Source organism: Ptychodera flava, chromosome 17 (assembly GCF_041260155.1).
Source record: "Ptychodera flava strain L36383 chromosome 17, AS_Pfla_20210202, whole genome shotgun sequence".
In the NCBI taxonomy this organism is placed as follows: domain Eukaryota; kingdom Metazoa; phylum Hemichordata; class Enteropneusta; family Ptychoderidae; genus Ptychodera; species Ptychodera flava.
The window spans coordinates 6,664,171-6,682,843 of NC_091944.1; the positions used below are offsets into that span (position 1 = coordinate 6,664,171).

At 41.9% G+C, this 18,673-nt stretch overlaps 2 protein-coding genes and 1 long non-coding RNA gene across 4 annotated transcripts; 2 read left to right on the forward strand and 1 right to left on the reverse strand.

Moving 5' to 3' along the window:
- Positions 1 to 126: 126 nt before the first annotated feature.
- Positions 127 to 4,974, forward strand: LOC139115270 (uncharacterized). Its single transcript, XM_070677278.1, has 5 exons — positions 127 to 421; positions 829 to 961; positions 2,058 to 2,327; positions 2,819 to 2,899; positions 4,190 to 4,974. Exons 1-5 carry the CDS (start codon positions 203 to 205, stop codon positions 4,687 to 4,689), a joined length of 1,203 nt encoding a protein of 400 aa, XP_070533379.1. The 5' UTR covers positions 127 to 202; the 3' UTR covers positions 4,690 to 4,974.
- A 2,630-nt stretch (positions 4,975 to 7,604) lies between these two features.
- On the forward strand, positions 7,605 to 10,779 carry LOC139115271 (uncharacterized). Its single transcript, XR_011548082.1, has 3 exons — positions 7,605 to 7,912; positions 9,157 to 9,289; positions 9,658 to 10,779. It is a non-coding gene; the product is annotated as an uncharacterized lncRNA (long non-coding RNA).
- Positions 10,780 to 12,809: 2,030 nt separating this feature from the next.
- On the reverse strand, positions 12,810 to 17,133 carry LOC139115273 (uncharacterized). 2 transcript variants are annotated; one of them, XR_011548083.1, is made up of 2 exons: positions 14,386 to 17,133; positions 12,810 to 14,337 (listed from the first exon to the last, which is right to left on the reverse strand). XR_011548083.1 is itself a non-coding variant. In XM_070677279.1 (2 exons), exons 1-2 carry the CDS (start codon positions 14,959 to 14,961, stop codon positions 13,786 to 13,788), a joined length of 1,128 nt encoding a protein of 375 aa, XP_070533380.1. In that variant the 5' UTR covers positions 14,962 to 15,068; the 3' UTR covers positions 12,815 to 13,785. The 2 variants fall into 2 exon arrangements, 1 of the variants encoding a protein (XP_070533380.1); XM_070677279.1 differs by having other exon boundaries at positions 12,815 to 14,337; positions 14,386 to 15,068.
- Positions 17,134 to 18,673: the final 1,540 nt, after the last annotated feature.

Consider the following 18,673-nt stretch of genomic DNA (forward strand, 5'->3'; position numbering starts at 1 on the left):
GCATGATGCATCACAAGTTACCGAATTTTCGTTATCCTCACTCATAGCAGGTGTCGAACAAAATCTAAAATCCAAATGACGCAATTTGCATATCGTCAGAGTTGACACGTGGTTTCCCTGTCGGCAACTGTGATACCAGGCCATTTGGTCCGAATATCCGTAGCCAGACAACGTCCGCACCGGAAAGTGAGAACAGTTTGCGATGGCGTCCGTCACTTTCATAGCTTTCGTTGTACTTCTGAGTCTCGGCATTTCATTTTCAGGCGACGTCAGCGAAACTAAGACTGCAAGCCTCTGGAAACTACTGGCGGGTATGGGGAACGGACTCCACGAGGACAAGAAAGACGAACTTCGCGAAGAATTGGTATACAGCAAAGATGAGCCGGACACTGCAATGTTAGATTTACTTCGGGACATGCTTGTAAGTTGAAGTGATGAGTTACGCTGGAAAGGGATGATAGAACACAATTACTGGAATGAAAGACAGTACACTGTACTCAAATTTATCGGTATTTGGTATATATCATCTGAAACTTCAGTTGACTTCCCTTCAGCATACCATCTTCCTTCAAATTTTTCATTAAATACGCCTGCGAAATGCAAGTCTATTCACGTTGTGAGTTCGGCACACGTTGTGTTGGCGTTCGCTACCATTAGGTTTGCTGCGTTTGTCGTCACCCAAAATATAAAATTGAAATGGCACCCAATGAGATGCAAAGAATACTTAACTGGCATTCAAAGTTCACCCGTGGCCGAGACTGATCATTCATTCCCCTTCCCTGTAACTGTTTACTGTTGATTCATCTTCGTATTTTCCTCCACAAACAGAAAAGAGTAAAGGAAGTGGAAAAACAATACGACGAAGAGGAACTCTCGAGAACGCGCAGAGGATCCCACGATACCTGTAGCTGCAAAGAAGCACTGTATGACGTCATGCGAAGGGCCAATCACATGGACGACTGTGAGTACAAGCAGAGATGGCATAACTTTATCAGAGTTTTACTGTACATTTTGGAAGAATGGAGGGAGATATTGCTGCGAATAAGCGAGGGTACATCAAGGCTAATAGCTATGCTAAACGTATTGGCTTCACGACGGTGTCACAGAATGTCTCCAATGACTGAGACATACAAGAGAGAACTCGTTTTCGTATTCAAGCCCTATGTTGCTTTTATGGAAGAAAATAGCCTGACTGGGCCCCAGGTTGAACGAAATTTGTCACTAAAAAGGGGCTAGAACGCACCTACCTCGAAGGTGAAAAAGTCAAACTTTTGCGCTAATTTTTCTCAAGGAAACTTTGAAGCCATTCTATTCAAAACTGAGATTAAAAATCTGGAACCATCATGCAAACATTGGGATCGAGAAACATTTTACCTGGAAATTAACCTTCAAATTGAAAATGTCCGCTGTATTACCTTGTTAAGTGCAGGCAAAAATGCCATTTCCGATTTTTACCAAAACAAGGCCTAGAAAAATTCCTGTACCTTGAAACTTCTAGTCACACAAATAGCAGGGTGTTGAAAATATGAGTCTAAACACTTACCCGAGGCGCATTTTACAAGACCTGTTCCCGTTTATCCCACAATGCAATGCTGCGGCTGTTTAAAAACATCAAACGCACTTGAAACAAAACATGTTTTGTCGTATAAATATTATATCGCATTTTCCGGTGATATAGTTCGTGTTGCCAAAAAAAAGAACGTTTGGTGCTTCGTTCTAATCACCGACGAATGTATCAGCCGGGATAGCATCAGTGACAAATGCCTGGAGTTACTCGCGCTGGCGCGAAAAGCATCATGGTGTACCGGTAAGGAGCCTTGTTAATGATATAGAAGGTTAACCCAGTTGGATTTTAAGTGTGGACAACGAATACTCTCCACCTTGTTCTCTATAAAGCATGCATATGACGATGCTTTCTGGTGACTATATTCTCAATAGACAAGTTAAGTGGCCATAAAGTGTCAAGGCCTACAAATGTAAGTAGGCACGTTACTTTTTCTAGATACTCCCGTACAAATGCTAAATGAACCTTAATTTTTCATGTTCTTCTCAACTAGTGACAGAATGCTATAAAGAGGCCGACGGATCGGATTATCGCGGCCTTTGTCATCACACGTCGTATGGATCGGTCTGCCAAAACTGGGCGAAGCAGACTCCACACAGCCATTCGTTCTTCACGGGAGAAGAGGTCATAGACAACGGGATTGGGAACCACTCTTACTGTCGGAATCCGGATGGTGCAAACCGCCCCTGGTGTTACACTACGAAGAAAGACACCAGAGTGGAATATTGTGACATGACCACGCCTATGGAATCCTGCACAAAGAGTAAGTGTCCCTTTCCCACTTAAATTCCTTTCGAGTAGTGATTGACGATGAATTCGAGGAAAGATGCAATATGAGCCTCGAAGGGCATCACAAATCACACAGAACTTTACACAACACAAATGTTCTGAACAGACTGAACTCGGGACAACTGATCTACGCATCATACATGCGTGCAACTATATGAGCAGGTATCAACAAAAATTGTCCTCAAAGCCAGCTCCTCGATTCATGAGCGCACCATTGTCTCACCGTTTAATATGATACAGATAACATCACTTGGAAAATTATTTTGGTATCGCCAGCCGTCTGTTAAAGCATCAGCGACCAGTAATGGGCGAGGGAAGGAGAGGGAGGGAGAGAGGGGGAGGAGGGGGAGGGAGGGGAGAAAGGAAAGAGGGAGGCAGTTAGGCAGTGTGGGGAGAGCATGACTGGTGCATGTGAAAAGATCATTTTGAGTTATCACGATACTTTTTGGTCTTTAATATTGTCAGGCAACTTCACATTGGTCGGTGCAACCTTTACCCGTTATGGACGATATGAATGTCCTGTTGGCGTTGAACGAGTTTACCACGGTAAGTAAGCTTCGTTACCCATTCAGGATACATACTTCAGACGACATCGTTGTTGTCTAGGAGCGTATATCCCTGAAAATTCTCTCCATCATCGCGTCGCCAGCGAAGGGTCGGAGAGTCTGACGCATCTGTTGATTGCAAGATTCACGAACCGCAGCGATTTTGAACGACTAAACCAAACAAGGAATTATCATTTGAAATAACACTCCAATTGAAAAATGACACTTGGCGTATAAAAGGACATGCGTTGAATCATAGCATCCCCCCCGGGAGGGACTGATTGAATGGAATATGAACGGTGATTAAGGGAGCCGTCATTATTTACTGCCTGGGGGTCTGAGGAATTTCATCTGAAACAAATTTCGAGTAACCCTCCCCTGCCAACCATGATGAATTTGAGTAACGCCCTCTCTAGGGAGCCGTCATTATTTACTGCCTGGGGGTCTGAGGAATTTCATCTGAAACAAATTTCGAGTAACCCTCCCCTGCCAACCATGATGAATTTGAGTAACGCCCTCTCTAACATAGAAATTTTGACTGACACCCCCTTAGAAAATATCAGTACACGTATTTGTAAAATTTACAGAAATACGGCAATAGTAAAGACCCTTCAAATCCTGCTGTACCCTGCTAGATTATCATCGGTTATCTTGCGACAGTTGAAAAAAGTGAAACCAACAAAATGAAATTCAAAGCAACAACAAAAAAGAGATATGAAATCTCACACTATAACCAGTATCCAACCTTTTAGTATTTTTTAAATTTTGACGGACATGACGGACATCATGACAGGGTTTTGACTGGGATATCTGACAGGGCAGAATTTGAAAGTACAAAGGGATTGTCCCCTCTCTTGAGTGTAAAATTTGAGAAATTGATGTGCGCAACGGTGTAGTCTGCAGCAATTTTAGGTGTTTTCATTTTTAACTAAGTAAAACTGTTAGAACACCCCAATGGGATGAGCACTAAAGTGGGGCGTGTCCCCCCTCTCGTACCAAAAATTTTGAGAAATTGATTGTGCAATGCTGCTCTGAGAGGCGTTTCAATGTTTTTGCTCCAAAAATTGAATAACCCCCTTTCTTTTTCTCTCCACATTTGAGCAACCCCCTTGTTGCTTTCTGTTTTGAGTGACCCCCCCCCCCGCAGATTCCTCCAACCCCCGCCGTAAATAATGACGGTCCCCTAATTGTTTATTATCGTAAAATACGTTCCTTAGTAATGAAAGAGTACCTATTTGTTATATTTTGTACCAAAATAAACTCGTTTTTATTCCAATGTTCGTTTCGGCAGGTTTCGTCGGCGGAACGTCATCAGTTGACCAAGGAGGCGGAAACAATTTTCTTTGCATGCCGCATGACCCCGTATACGGTGAAGTTGTGGACCGCGTTCAAAGCGATCGGGCGTACATATACCACAGCCAATATGCAAAGATGACAGGCTCAAGGAAGCTGAGACGTGTGTACAAGGGCGACGTACCCTGTGTAGTCTGTCGAGTTCCCAACAGAAACAGTATCTTGATGGTGCCGGCAAGAAACGTCTGTCCGGACGATACCTGGCATCTGGAATATTACGGCGTCCTGGCCGCCCAGAGCTCTGCTATTCGTAGTTACACCTCTTCTTACATCTGTTTAGACATTGATTCCCTGAAAATTCCCTTCACGAATAAACCTGTTCAGGGCAACGAGGTTTTCAACGTAGAGAGTCGGTGCTCTGACAAGCCTAGCGCCATGTCATGCTCTGGGTCTTATCAGGATGGTGCCGAACTGCTATGCGCAGTGTGTTCAAAATAATTACTTTGATTGCTTAAGAACTGTTAAATCGACAGTGACATTGCCCAACTCAGAACTTTGTCATCTATATAGGTGAGCGAACCCATGCAATTTCTTATGTGTCGGTGATCATCAGTCAAACTTACCGAAGCAAAGTCAGAGTCGTGTCAACTATATGCTCCTACAAATAATAGTTTGACTGGAACAGCTGTTTGCATTTTGATAGTGTTCTACTGAAATCCGCAAACAAAGTATTTAACCCGCTAGAGAGTTTGCAGTTGCCGTAAGACCTGACGGCGAAATCGATATCGAATTAAAAAAATTAAAGCGTCATTAGCTTATATTCCGGTTCAACTGACCGTACCGTTTTTCCGACGACCTTTTCAGGTTTGACCAAAACGAAAGACTTGCTCGGATTCTGTTCCATCTTTTGTTTGACTAGTTTTGATGTCTGTGAATTGTCACTGTACCAAAATAATGACTTGTCTGTAATTAGTTTCAACTTTTCTTTGCCGTTTCGAACAACATGGTGAAACATCACTTTCATAAAATCATCCTACCTTTAGTACCCTTTACCGATATCACGGTTGGAAATTTCAAAAAACTCGGTAACATAAAACCGAAAGTATTTGACTTCTGCCCTCCCTACATGCTGGTTATTATTTTACAAACGTAGATTTGATGTTGTGTTCCTTCATGTAATGTTCATATCATATCACGTATGTGAAAGACATGTTTTGAGTGAACAGCGCAAAATGAATATACATAAATCTTGCAAATGTTTCAGGAATTCCGTAAAAGTAGATTCATTGAGATTCTACCGAGAATACAACTTCGTCGTAGTTACAAACAAGTCATGTCTCCTGACGGATGTGATTCTTTGACGCTGGTTAACACGCATTTGAATTTCCTTCAAAACGCGATCTGTCAAAATCCATGTCACAAAGTTGTTTACGTCGTGCCCATAAATGTAAACTTTGTAATAGTCCATAAAGCAAATTCAGAGTAAGCGACGTTTAGAGGTCTGTCTAGTGTTATATATTTATATTGAATTAAGATTCCTAGAGCAAATAAAAATATATTTTCTTTAACACGGTTGTCAGCATTTAATTTTTCATTTTTCTCCTCAGTAATTCTCCTTAAACTTTTTCACACAGTTGACCAAAAAAATTGTCAGCGATTATCAAATCAATGAACTGTTGCCCGATCTTACCACATCAGAAGAGGTATGACGTAAAGTTCCATTCCTGGGCCGGTTCACATCTATATTTGTTTTTAATTCACCAAAACTATCTTTCATTCCATACTTTACCGAAAAAAATATTTTCCCACGTCCATATGAAAATTTAAACTGCCCTTTATTCCCAAGTTCTGAACACTTCATGGATCCACGCTTAATTTTTTCACCAACTCTTACAGTCTATAACTTTCAATCCAACTAGACTTGCTACATCATTAGATTCTCTTGCGTCAATTGATTTGCGTCAATTGCTAAATTTGATAGTTTTTTTTTGAGTTTCCATATAAGATTCTATGGTGCTGGAATTAATGCAAACTGCAGTAGTTTTCGTTTACATTCCGGTAAATTTCCAAGAATGAATTTCCTCATTAGTTTTGATTGCCTTCTTGTCTTTCAACAAGGCGTAAAACGTGTTTCTAAGTGTTTCAGTTAAATGCGAAAAAAAACGTCTTTGAGACTGGACAAAAGTTCTGACTTCGAACTGGCAGACCCATATTATTCTCTAAGTGTGTCATAAATCAAAATTTTCGAAAGTTTGGAAAAGTTTTCAGCATTTCATGATAACGCCCTAAACATCTAGCGAGTAAAGTTCCAGTAACACTGTCAATTGCTAAAATGCCAAGAAGCTATAAACGCATATTTCAGTTTGGGCTAAAATGAAAGTGGAGGTTGATGAAAGATCCCTAAAATTAAGACTAGAAAGCAGTTGACTCTTTCAGACAATGAGCTGAAATTGTGGAATGTCGTATATTCCGAATTTCTCCATAGAAGTGTCATCCAGTCGAGTAATATTCTATTTAATAAACTAACTGTAACTTTCCATCTGAACGGCCATATTGTGCAGTCAAGACAACGTCATCAAAGGCATGGCAAGCAGAGAATTGTGCTTGTTTGTGTTTTTTCAGATGTATTGGTTTCTGGAGTGTACAGCCATCTTCGATCAAATCCTCCTACAATGCTGCACCCGGACGTGAAAAATGGTGAAAACATTGTCAAGAAACAGGAAACGTCAAAGAATTATGTCTGTTGTATAGGACCGACATGAAAAGACCCCTTGTCAGGTTTTTCCATTGCACCTGTCGGTGGTTTTCGGCAACGCGTTTGTGGCTGGATAACTTTCCCGAACACCACATTATTCTAAAAATCAAGGAAATGTGAGCTTATATAAAAGAATCTCCTTGGTAATTTTAGAAAATCAGAAAATAAATTTGCCACACGATCTTTGGCGATGAGTCGATATTCGGTTTAAAAAGGACGTCACTTTGCGGGAAAATACTGACATCTTGTGATGAAATTTCTTTCGGTGGCCTTTTTCGACCCCTTTTCATCCTTTTTCTGAATTCAGAATAGTTTGGAATCGCCTGGTTCGGCGAATAAAACACAAAGGGCACCATCTGCGTTTGTATAGGCAATATATAGCTAGAAAGAGGACGTTCTGATGCATTATTGGGTTATTTATACTTTGCGCTAACAATACTTTGCCCAATGGGCGTATTGTATGAAGTTTTCATGAAGTCAAACAAACCTTTACTGCCGTTGTATGCAGCGGGATGAGCTACCGATGATCAAACGTTTTGATTGGTTCACAGACAGTAGCTTCCTCCCTCTACTTCCTATCATTGGTCAAAACAGTAACCGTGCCCGTCGTCTGAAATATTTGCATCAAAATAGAACTTTGGACAGCCATATAAATTGCAAAGTAAAGCTACGAAACTTCTCAGTTGCGGTGACAAAGCCATCTGTACCGTGCTAGTTGCTCCGTTCAGCACTGAGGCAGACCGCCTTTCTGCAGTTCCAGGCAGCTTGCGCCGTGCAAACCTTTCCTCTGCCGCATGGCAAAAGGGGATTCAGTCAGTGTCTATGAAACTCGCTCTCCAGAACTGCAACCAGAGGACAAACTCGAGGCGCTGATACCAGAAGGAGAAGAAACTGGATGAGCTCTGCCCTGGAGAGGATTAATGTTTTTAGGAAAGCAAGAAAAAAATACACAATGTAAAAGATGAGGTAAGCATTCAGGCGAAAGCATGACTGTGCCAACTTTCACAATGTGTCATATCACGGAGTAAATTCAGCGTCAACTCAATCATCGGAAGCGAAACAGTTTTGTCAGTGTATTATTCAAGAAAAAGACGCAGAGTGGTGAGGCATATGAAAGTTCCCATGCGTTTTTCACCTTATCATTCACAATTAAAGTTTCTTGCTGCTTATATGCACTTCTTTGAGATCCTGAACGTGAGCGAATTGCCACATTAAGAAGTTCCATCTTCAAAACTAAAACCAGAGACGGTCGACATTCGAACACCCTTGTTCCACTGGCACATTCGGGTTATCTTCTGTATGTCTTGCGGTTCTCAATTCCATGACCGCTATTATTTTGTTCTTGAAAACTTTCCGACAACTTTCGTTTTAAATACCAGCGGTATGCATTCTACACTACAGGCGTCGAGTAATTTTAATTCTGATGCAAGAGTATATTTTGGGCACGTTTAACAAATTTCCGTTAACATACCTACCGAACAGTCTCCTTGGCAAAACACTGCACAGTTGCCACCTTGGGCAATTTGTAAGAACCGTTCAGATGTACTTTCTTGTCTGTCAAATATTTAAATTGTACGGTATAATTAATGTTGAAATGTCGCGTTTTGGACTACAAAACCTGTCAGTATGGCAAAATTGCTAGGAACAACGTGTACGTGTATTTAAGTTTTGTTCAGACCTTGCAGGGAATTTAGGGCCTACATAGTATTTTTTATACAAATAGAGGAATTTGAACTGTTTCTGAAATCGCAATATTACCCTCTGAAATCCTTGGATTTGCAGCTTTACCATCTTCTCAATGCTGAAATTAAACAATTCTTTGACCCACTTCTAATATTGCATTATCCTGCGATACGTCAAACCTCCGTCAAAACATATAAGTATCACTGTAAGAATGTCTCTTTTCATCACCGAAGTACCGTAATTTGGAACACTTGTTAGATCTTGTAGGTATGCAGTTGCACGACTCTCGGATGTCGTGAGAAATTCCCCCATCTCTTTTGAAAAATTTTCTTCTATACAGTAAAATTTAATATTTATGAATATTTCAGGGCTAGTGGTCAGTGTTGAACGGTTAGCTCAAAATATAATCCTTGGGAAAATCCCCAACATTTCATGTTTGCACGTTTTGAAAGTTTGAAATGTTTCAAATATTGGCACGATTGTGCTGTATTCTCAAACTTATCGATGTTGGTTGATCAATATTGTAGGTTTTGCGACTGGGAGCGACTTTGGAAAAGACTGCTTCGGGAACGCGACTGCTTTGACGATCAGAAGTTTGCGAAATGTCGACGTGGTGTTGGCGACTCTCTGTCATCTAAGGAGTATGATACCCCGGTGGAGGTGAGTTATTAACAAATTGAAGAAAATTCCCCTTTCAAGAACATTTCCCTCTAGGCGTTCACATCTGATTCGTTACATTGTCATTGCAATCTTTTATTGGAGACAACTTCAAGTTTTGCTTGCTGGTGTGCTTATCGCTGACGGAGCGGCTTACACCGCGGTTTTATCGAGTTGCTGTGAAACATTCAAGTCCCCTTGTCTTTTTTGGTTTTGTTGACAAAACGGGCATTGGAACATTCAAGGATGTGAAAAACAATTGTTGAATTGCGAGCACGAACTTTGCAAACGATAACTTTAACACGACTTCGGTAAACAGTGGTGATATGTTTTGGACTTTTCCTGATAAACGTAATTTCCCCGTCCTTTAGGTCTTGTACTATGGTGACTTGCGAAGAAAATGCTGATTACTTGAGCCTGTGTGTGTTGGCAAGGCGGTATCCAGTAGAACCAGCCCTGTAGTTCAGCACAATCATGTGATGCAGAGAATGGGAGGGGATGAATGGAGGGCGACGTATACTGTGCAAGGTTTTTAAGTGTCACAACAATGGCAGTGCTGTCGTGACGCCTGGGCGGATTGCATTCCTGAACGAAGGCTTGATCTCGCTATGGTACTGCATTCGATCACAGATGACAGTAGCTCTAACAACACATTGGTTCACGTTTTCTGAAGAACTTTTGCTCAAATATGCAAGTATGATATGGAACGCAAAGTAAGGACTGACTCGACGTTTTTCAAGCGATAAAATCTGTTTTGGACTCTAGATCAAAATAATTCAACTAGACATGTACGATACAACCTCTGTACAACATCAAAAGGCAGTTTCACTCTACTTTTCAAGTTGACAACCCGTCGCCAATTTACCATTGACGCCTGAAGGGCCAAGTGTAGTGACACCGTTTCCAAGTCAAGCCGACCTAATCGAACAATAAGCCGCATATTGCCTCACTTTTACTAGATAATGAACAAGACGCATATGAAATGTTAACACCATGTCCTACTGGCATGGTTAATCTGACCGTTATGGGTGTCTTTACGCACGATCATAGTGTGCTATAGTTACGACATGCCAGTTGCTTTGAGCCCGCAGCCTACACTGTCGATTACATATAGCTACATGTATTGTGACTTCACATTAACGGTTATAACAAAAAAAGTAAAAAAATAAGAAAAAGAAAACAAAAATACTCGTATACTAACATACTAATGTCTAATTATTGAAAATACGAAAAGTAATCTATCCAGATACACCGCATCTCGCCCAGATATTTCATGATCTCGCAAAAATAGTTTTACCGCCCGACAGGGTGCTTGCTTTGAGTATGTGCCTCGTGTGAACGAGTGGAATGGTTTGTCCTTGACTAATTTTCTGTTAATTTATAAGTATCAGATATTCAGTGTTGTTAAATGTTTGTAATATTGAGTTCATGTTTGATGTCATAAGTTCGCACGATTGAAATTTCAATAAATATATATCTCTATTCTGTAAAAATGCTCAAGCTTCTTTTCTGTACTGCACTGTTTCTCCTTGGCGTTCAGTTTGTAAGATTACAGTTATCGGTCCGACCTCGTCTGGATTACCTTTCTAGTCTTTACATGCTTTACGGTAGACAACTCTGTGCTTCCCTATGAAAATGACCAAAGTGAAACTATTTATCTCGTTGGCGTTTCTGTGGTAGTGTTGCAGTGTTAAAGAATGAAATACTAATAGTCTTGTAGTGTCGATAACAAGTCAAAATATAGATTTTGAGATAAATTTGCTATAGCTCTAATATCTAATTTTCTTAAAACTCTTGAGACAAACCGGAACTTCGTAAACTTTTCCTGTTAGACAATCAAATTCACTATACAGCGCGTTTTCAAATCTGTAAAAGATTCTAATCTTGGATATTTTTGCACAGTGATAAGTTTGTATTCTTTTGTTTTTGTTTTCTTGCAAATTAAAAATTCTCTTTATGAGAGCATATAGGTGTCAGAGTGCTTTGTTGATGGCAACAAATTAGAATCTTGTTCTCTTAAGTACCATATGATATAAATTCATGAGCAATTGGATTTTGTTCGGACATTGAACAAAACTGTACAACTTCATGATGAACGGTGCCATGCCATCAAAGTACACTTGTCACTTATTGACTACCATGAAAGTTGGTTCCATCAGTTTGGGCCGCTATAAGTTTTACGCCTATCACTTCCTGCGGTAATTTACCCTGGGAATACTGATTAGGCGGAATGAGGTCCAGAAAGCGTATTTTCTGATGTTCGAACTGTCAAGATATGCGTTGTATTGAACGGTGGAGAAACACGTGAAACTGCAAGACTGGAGAGGACTTTTTTGTCCTCTGTGTCTTACAAAATTTATCTACAAGTGGCCATCAATAACTGTGGCCATCGTAGGAGGCGATGAGAGGAAGTGGAAAGAGGGGGCATTCGAACACCTGCGAAAAAAACTAAGTTCGGATAATTACGAACGATTTCAATTCGCCTCTTCAAGTTTGGTCAATATACAGTAATTGCGTATCAAGATCCGAACAATCACCGAACATATATTTCGATTTTATTGGTATTCAGTCAAAGTACAATGTCGAATTATATTATCAGCGTTGACCATGGTCATCTTCTTTCCCGATCTATGGTAAACTATGCCAAGGATCTCGCTATCGAGATGTAGAGGGCGTCACTGCAAAACAAATGACCTTTGGATACGCGAAAGAAATGAGGAATATGCAAATTCATGTCGCGGAGCTGGTAAGTTTAAGTCTCGCCAAGGAGGTAGCTCACGTGTATGTTATTATCTATAATTAAGGCAAAATACACTGCTGGCGATAGAGATAGGCATTTTTATTTTATTTTACAGTTTTATTTTACACCAAATTAAAAGGAGGTTTATCTCTCATATACACATCTTGTAATTAATTAGTCAACACAACTAATTATGCTAATCCGTGGACTTTTCAGGGATTTTATGGGTTGGTCAATATTGCGAAGTTAGAGATGTATATAAAAGGTAATGATTTCAACTTCCGAATTCCTGTTTTACTGACGTCCTCATGCCATGAGTTGCACGCAAGGCACTGGCAGGGTTTGCACTGTTCGCGACCATTTAAACGTTTGAAATTAGAGTAGCTGACTCTCCTCGGTCATCGAAATACATTGGCTGCGGTAAATTTTGGATAAATGGTCATGACTGGCCGCATTTTGGTAATTTCTTGACACATTTCAGGAGAGCTTCTTAACTTCCCCTTTTAGCAACCTTTACAATTTTTAGTGAGAAAAACTCAATATGTCTGGGCTGCCTGTGCCCACATGTGCAAACGCAAAACAGTCTTGAAGTTTCTACAAATATCGTTGAAGGCGATATGACCATCTAGTATAACTGGTATACGTAGAGATAGTTGTACATCAGTATGGGTATTTAACTATCAACCTTGCTAGTCTAACTTCTCTAAGGTAACTGTTTTATTCAAGAGTTTGGAGCTCGACAAGAAATCAGACCAGAGAGCAAAAGGCACCTGACTCATAAAATTACATGTACGTCCCTGTGCCTCCCTCCTTTCTGTTTCCATATCGGTTGCTAATGTAATGTTCTCGTGCTGCAATAATCCTGAAACTTGGTGTTTGTTAGCATTTATCCGTGAAAGGTTTTAAATACAGAAGGCGTTGGTGGATATCAGAAAAGAAGGCTTGTCTCAGAAAGTTATACACGAGAGTAATGAATTGAATAGCTAGCGTATTCGCAAACTACAGCTTGTTTTAAATAAGTTTTTTGCCACTAGTAAAGAACCTAAAAATGTGAAATCACGCAGTGACGTCATGGCCGAAAGCAGGTATCTGAGAGCAATGTGGAACGTCACTTCGAAGGTTGTGGGGGAGTAAAGTGACGATGAGAATCCCCCGGGGTGGGGTTCGAGATAAACTGACGTCGAAACAGAAGCGAGTGATTCGGCTCAATGTAAAAACCAAGGTTGGTTTATTACAATTCGAATCCAACAACAATAACTAGTAACACCAGAGTAGCAAGGCTTGTCCAGCCATGCTGTGAAGCATCAGCAATCTACAGAGCTCTCTCCAAAACCTACTGAACTAGCAGCGTGGCAAGTTCCTATTCTACCTCGTGACCACGAACGCTGAAGCAAACATCCGGAAAAGTAGCAAAGTAATTTGAGCGGGAAATATACCAAAGTCTGATTGGATAAACTAAACGTCTATGATTGGCTGAGAGTTTCTACCTCAGGATCCTAGTGTCTGTAATGAATAAATTTTAAATTACGTTCTACACTTCTCCAAATTCTCCGCCGCGCGAAAAAAAAAGAAAATACGTAAACACCATGAACAGAGAATCTCAGAAAACGTGAAAGTTAACGCGTATAAAGGTCCACTAATATGTCCATTATACTATAGAATTTAGAAACGTTGCTCAAATTGTCCACGAGAGCATATTTTGACTTTCAACAAACACGATGGAATAAAGAATGCATGCAAATCGTGTAATTTGTCTGAGTCAAATAAGGTCCGCTATTCGTATTCGAGCAGCTACAGCAGAGTCTCTCATCGGTCGTCTAGGAAAGACGTCATCCGCCTTCTGCGTGGTGTCATCGGGAATAGGCGTCGAATTCACAGTAGCCCCTGTATTAGTACTAGAGTCTGATCTGACATCTGTAAGCTCCTCCTCATGCTCTGTTGTTGCTGTAGTCAGCGGTTCAGACACGACTTCCAATGGATATAACTTCTGGATGGGTCTGTTTGTCGGGCCGTTTGCAGTATTCAACTCCGCAGATCGCACCAGTTTGTCGTTACCGTATATCAACTTTGTTACGGTTCCCAGATGCCATTTCTGACGTTTTTCCGTGTCACTGTGTATAATCACTACATCACCAACTTTGATGACGTTGTTGCGACTTCCTGTAGTCAGATGTCGTTCTCGTAGGGCTGTCAAGTACTCAGACGACCATCTTCTCCAAAATTGCGCGTGTAGTCTGGATAAATGTTCATATCTCTTGTTGACTTCGTGATGGTCTGAGTATGTTGGATCAGTTACCTCCTCGTCGGTGACCTGCATGGAAGGACACTAACTTCATTGCCGTACATTGAGGTCACTGACCTCAATGTACGGCAATGAAGTTAGTGTCCTTCCATGCAGCAGGTGGTTTGGGGTCAATGCAATCTTGTCGTGTATACTGGATGACACATATGTTAATGGTCTGTCATTCAGGACGGCTTCAATTTCAGTTACGACTGTTGAGAGTTCGTCGAAGGATATGAACGCTCGACCGAGAGTTTTCTTTATCGCATTTTTTGTTAATGCAATCAGTCTCTCCCAGAAACCGCCAAACCAGGGCGCACGCTTTGGTATAAATGTCCACTGTACTCGGTGTGCGGCGAGAAAGTTGTTGACTTCTGGGGTGTCAAACAATGTTTTGATTTCATCGGCAGCTGCTAAGTAAGTCGAAGCGTTATCAGACAGCATACGAGTCGGCAAAGATCGTCTTGCGGCAAATCTTCTGAATGCGTGCATAAATGTCTTCGTTGACATGTCCGGTACGAGCTCTAAGTGAATGGCACGCGTCACCGCGCACGTGAATAAACAGACGTAAGCCTTTCCACGCGTTCCATCTTTCGTTTTCGTGAATAGATTTCCCGTGAAATCCACACCGGTTATCGTAAACGCTGGAACCATGTTTACTCGGTAGCTTGGCAACGGTGCTTGTACAGGATTTGCGTAAGGTTTCCCTGTAACTTTGTTGCATATAACACAGCCTCGTAGGACGCTACGTACGATGATCCGTATCTAAGGGATCCAGTATCTCTGTCGTATTTGAGTCACAGTTGACTGGACTCCCTCGTGAAGCATCAGTTCATGTGCTTTCCGTACGATCAAGTTTGTTAGTTTGTGATGCGACGGTATCAAAGCGGGAAACTTTGTGACGAAATCGAGGTGCGCGTTATGAATTCTACTTCCACAACGGAGTACGTCATCATCATCGACAAACAAGTCTAGTTGTCTCACGATTGGGGCACACTTGCTCAAATTCAATTTCACAGACTGTATTGTGTCCCCATATTGCTGACGTTGGACATGCTTGACCCACATATTTTCAGCTCGGTTCAGTTCATCGGGGGTAATTCTTCCAGTCTTAACATCGGTGGATTTCTTCATCCGGGCGATGAATCTGAGAACATAGCTTGTCACTCGCAACAACTTATCCAAGTTGTTGAATCTGGAGATATCTACTATGCTGTGGATGCCGCAGTTATGTGGGTTAGTGTTCCCTGATTCGTTATCAGTCGTGGTTTCTCTGGGAGGTACAAGTATTTCCCTGTTCTCAGTAGTTGAGTCACTGGCCTTGTTCAGATGTGGTTGTATAATGTCAGTTTCACTGGGCTCAATCACAGAATGCATTGCATTTGCATCGAATACCGAACTTGGCCAATCACTTGTTTTCAGCCATAGTGGTCCATTTTGCCATATGTTAGAATGTTCGGGGTTTTCACTGCCTCTGGTCAATCGGTCAGCTGGGTTGTCTTCGGCTGTGCGATCTCTTCCATTAAGCGTGTCAGCAGAGTTCTCCGTCATAGATATTACATGTAACGTATGCACATAGGAATCACCTTTACGAGGCATTCCTGTTGGTCCGGAGAGTAAATATCCAAACTTGGATGATACAGCAGTTGGGCCAGACATACCTGAAATAACGTGGGAACCAACGAAATTCCAATACTGGTCGGCGCCGATAAGAACATCAATCGGCCATGACTTGTCACTTGAGACTGGATGTGCGAAAGGCATCAGTCCTTTCAAATGGCTCATATTGTGAACTTCCTGCGAAATGTGATTAGTTAAGTCCGATGATATCTCAGGAATAATCATTGCGTCAATGGTTGAAGTATTCCCGTTCAGTTCGTGAGCAGTTAGTTCGGTGAATGCCATGGTACGCACATTTGAAGTTTTGTCGCCGAATGTTGACAACTTGATTTGTTCGCGACGCGTAACTTTCGCGGAAACTTGACGCGCAAATTTCTCAGAGACGAATGTTTGGTTTGCTCCTTCATCAAACAAAATAACAGCGCGAATGGGAATTCCGTTGTGTGCAGAGATCGGTACAAACGCAGTCTTTAGTAGCACTGGTCCAGTGTTCACTTTCTTGTTTGGGAGCGAGTCAGCTTTAGTAAATGTTACTGTTACCTCAGGAGTTGTAGTTGGGCGCGTCTCCTTACCGTCCATGGTGGTACTTGTTGCCACGGCAACGTCATCACGGTGAAGCGCAGTGTGATGTCGTTTCTTACATTTCTTGCATGAATATCGCGACTTGCATTCGGAAACTCGATGTCTTCCAAAACAATTAAAACACAGTCTGTCCTTCTTAATAATGTCTAGTCTCTGACGAGTATCTGTGATCACGGAGCAGTTTGATGCGAAGTGCGATCCCTTGCAAAACGGGCAGGTTTTGGGAGCGGTGCGCGACTTTTGTCGGTTCGGCGATTGCGCGGTTGTGTGAAACGCAGCTGTGATTTCTGGCGGGCTCAAGTCGTACGTTGTTGGTATCTCATCTACGGGTTTACCGGCTTGGAGCGCGTTTATCTCGTGTAGAATTGCTTGCCGTAGTTCCGATAGTGTCCATGCAGAATTACCATGGTCTCTTGCTATTTGCTTTCGGATGTTTTGAGGCAATTTTTCTCGTATCAATGGAACTAAAAGTTCGCCGTAAGTGCGTTCCTCCTTGCCTAACGACTGCAGACCGCGAACGTGACTTTCAATCGAGTCGTAGAAGTTTCTCAAACTTTGAGCGTCGTTTGTGGGTTTCTGCAGGTTCCATAAAGCTGTCATATGGGCATCAACTATGAGATGAGATTGTCCGCAATCGCGTGAGAGTAGTTAGCGTCGGTGAGTGACAATCCACTGATCGTTCTCGCTGCCTCGTCTTTGAGCATGCTTCGCAGATAGGTAAACTTCTGTATGTTGCCTAGACCAGTGTCCGAGTGAACTGAGGACTTGAAAACGTCGAAGAAAGTCGACCATTCTAGAACATTACCTGAGAAAGTTTGTAGCTGGAGCTTCGGTAGAGCGACTGTTTTACGTTGCGTGTTACCGAGAGACGACGTGTTGCCATTCGGCGTTGTGATGAAATCGTTTGGTGTTTGCGTCTCTGGTCTGTTTTTCTTCACAAATGTTGCAATGCCGTGGTTGCGTTCGTAGATATCTGCTTGGTAATCGCCTGAGGCTTCATTTTCTTCGTCAAAGTGATCTTCGTCGGTCAGATCGAGGATTTTGATCTCAAGGTCGGCGAGTAGAGGTATCTTACTTGAAAGTTGATCGTTCAGCGCTTCCAGCGTGTCGAGTGTAGTCACTTGGTCGGTATCAACGTCTCCAAACTTTTTCATGAGAGCGTCAGCCCGGTTGAATAGTCGGGTAACTTGTGCACGTTGACCGCGACGTGATCTCTTCAGTTTCAATAACGCTGTGGCTGTCTGGTCTTCGTTGTTTTGTCTATCTGGTGGAGGGTTGTGTTCTTGTTCCGACATCTTTCTCGGGTATCCTGGTCTCGGCACCAAAAATGTGGGGGAGTAAAGTGACGATGAGAATCCCCCGGGGTGGGGTTCGAGATAAACTGACGTCGAAACAGAAGCGAGTGATTCGGCTCAATGTAAAAACCAAGGTTGGTTTATTACAATTCGAATCCAACAACAATAACTAGTAACACCAGAGTAGCAAGGCTTGTCCAGCCATGCTGTGAAGCATCAGCAATCTACAGAGCTCTCTCCAAAACCTACTGAACTAGAAGCGTGGCAAGTTCCTATTCTACCTCGTGACCACGAACGCTGAAGCAAACATCCGGAAAAGTAGCAAAGTAATTTGAGCGGGAAATATACCAAAGTCTGATTGGATAAACTAAACGTCTATGATTGGCTGAGAGTTTCTACCTCAGGATCCTAGTGTCTGTAATGAATAAATTTTAAATTACGTTCTACACTTCTCCAAAAAGGTGGCGTCACTGTTTTAAGACTTCAGTCGATTGGTGTCGCACTATCTACGAACCAATAGGCGAGCGGTGAATCCACATAAAGGGCCTTAGTGCAATCGGGTACGATGGTGTATGTAGCGATTGGTAAGGGAGCATTTGTTTTTTATGGGAGGGGGGGGGGTCGGTGGAACTTGAGCGACAAATGAAATGTAAAAAGAGACCCCCTCCGAATCAAATTTCTAAAATTCGACCCCCCCCCAAAAAAAATTCATCAATCAATAATGTGACCCTTCCTAAAAAGATTCATCAGATTTGATTCATATTAACCCTTCGCACTCTATGGCCCTGGGCTGAAAAATTAGGCCCTTCAAAAGTGTTTGCGAGAAAAAGAGTTACCCACCCTAATTTTCATGCACAAAAAACAGCGAC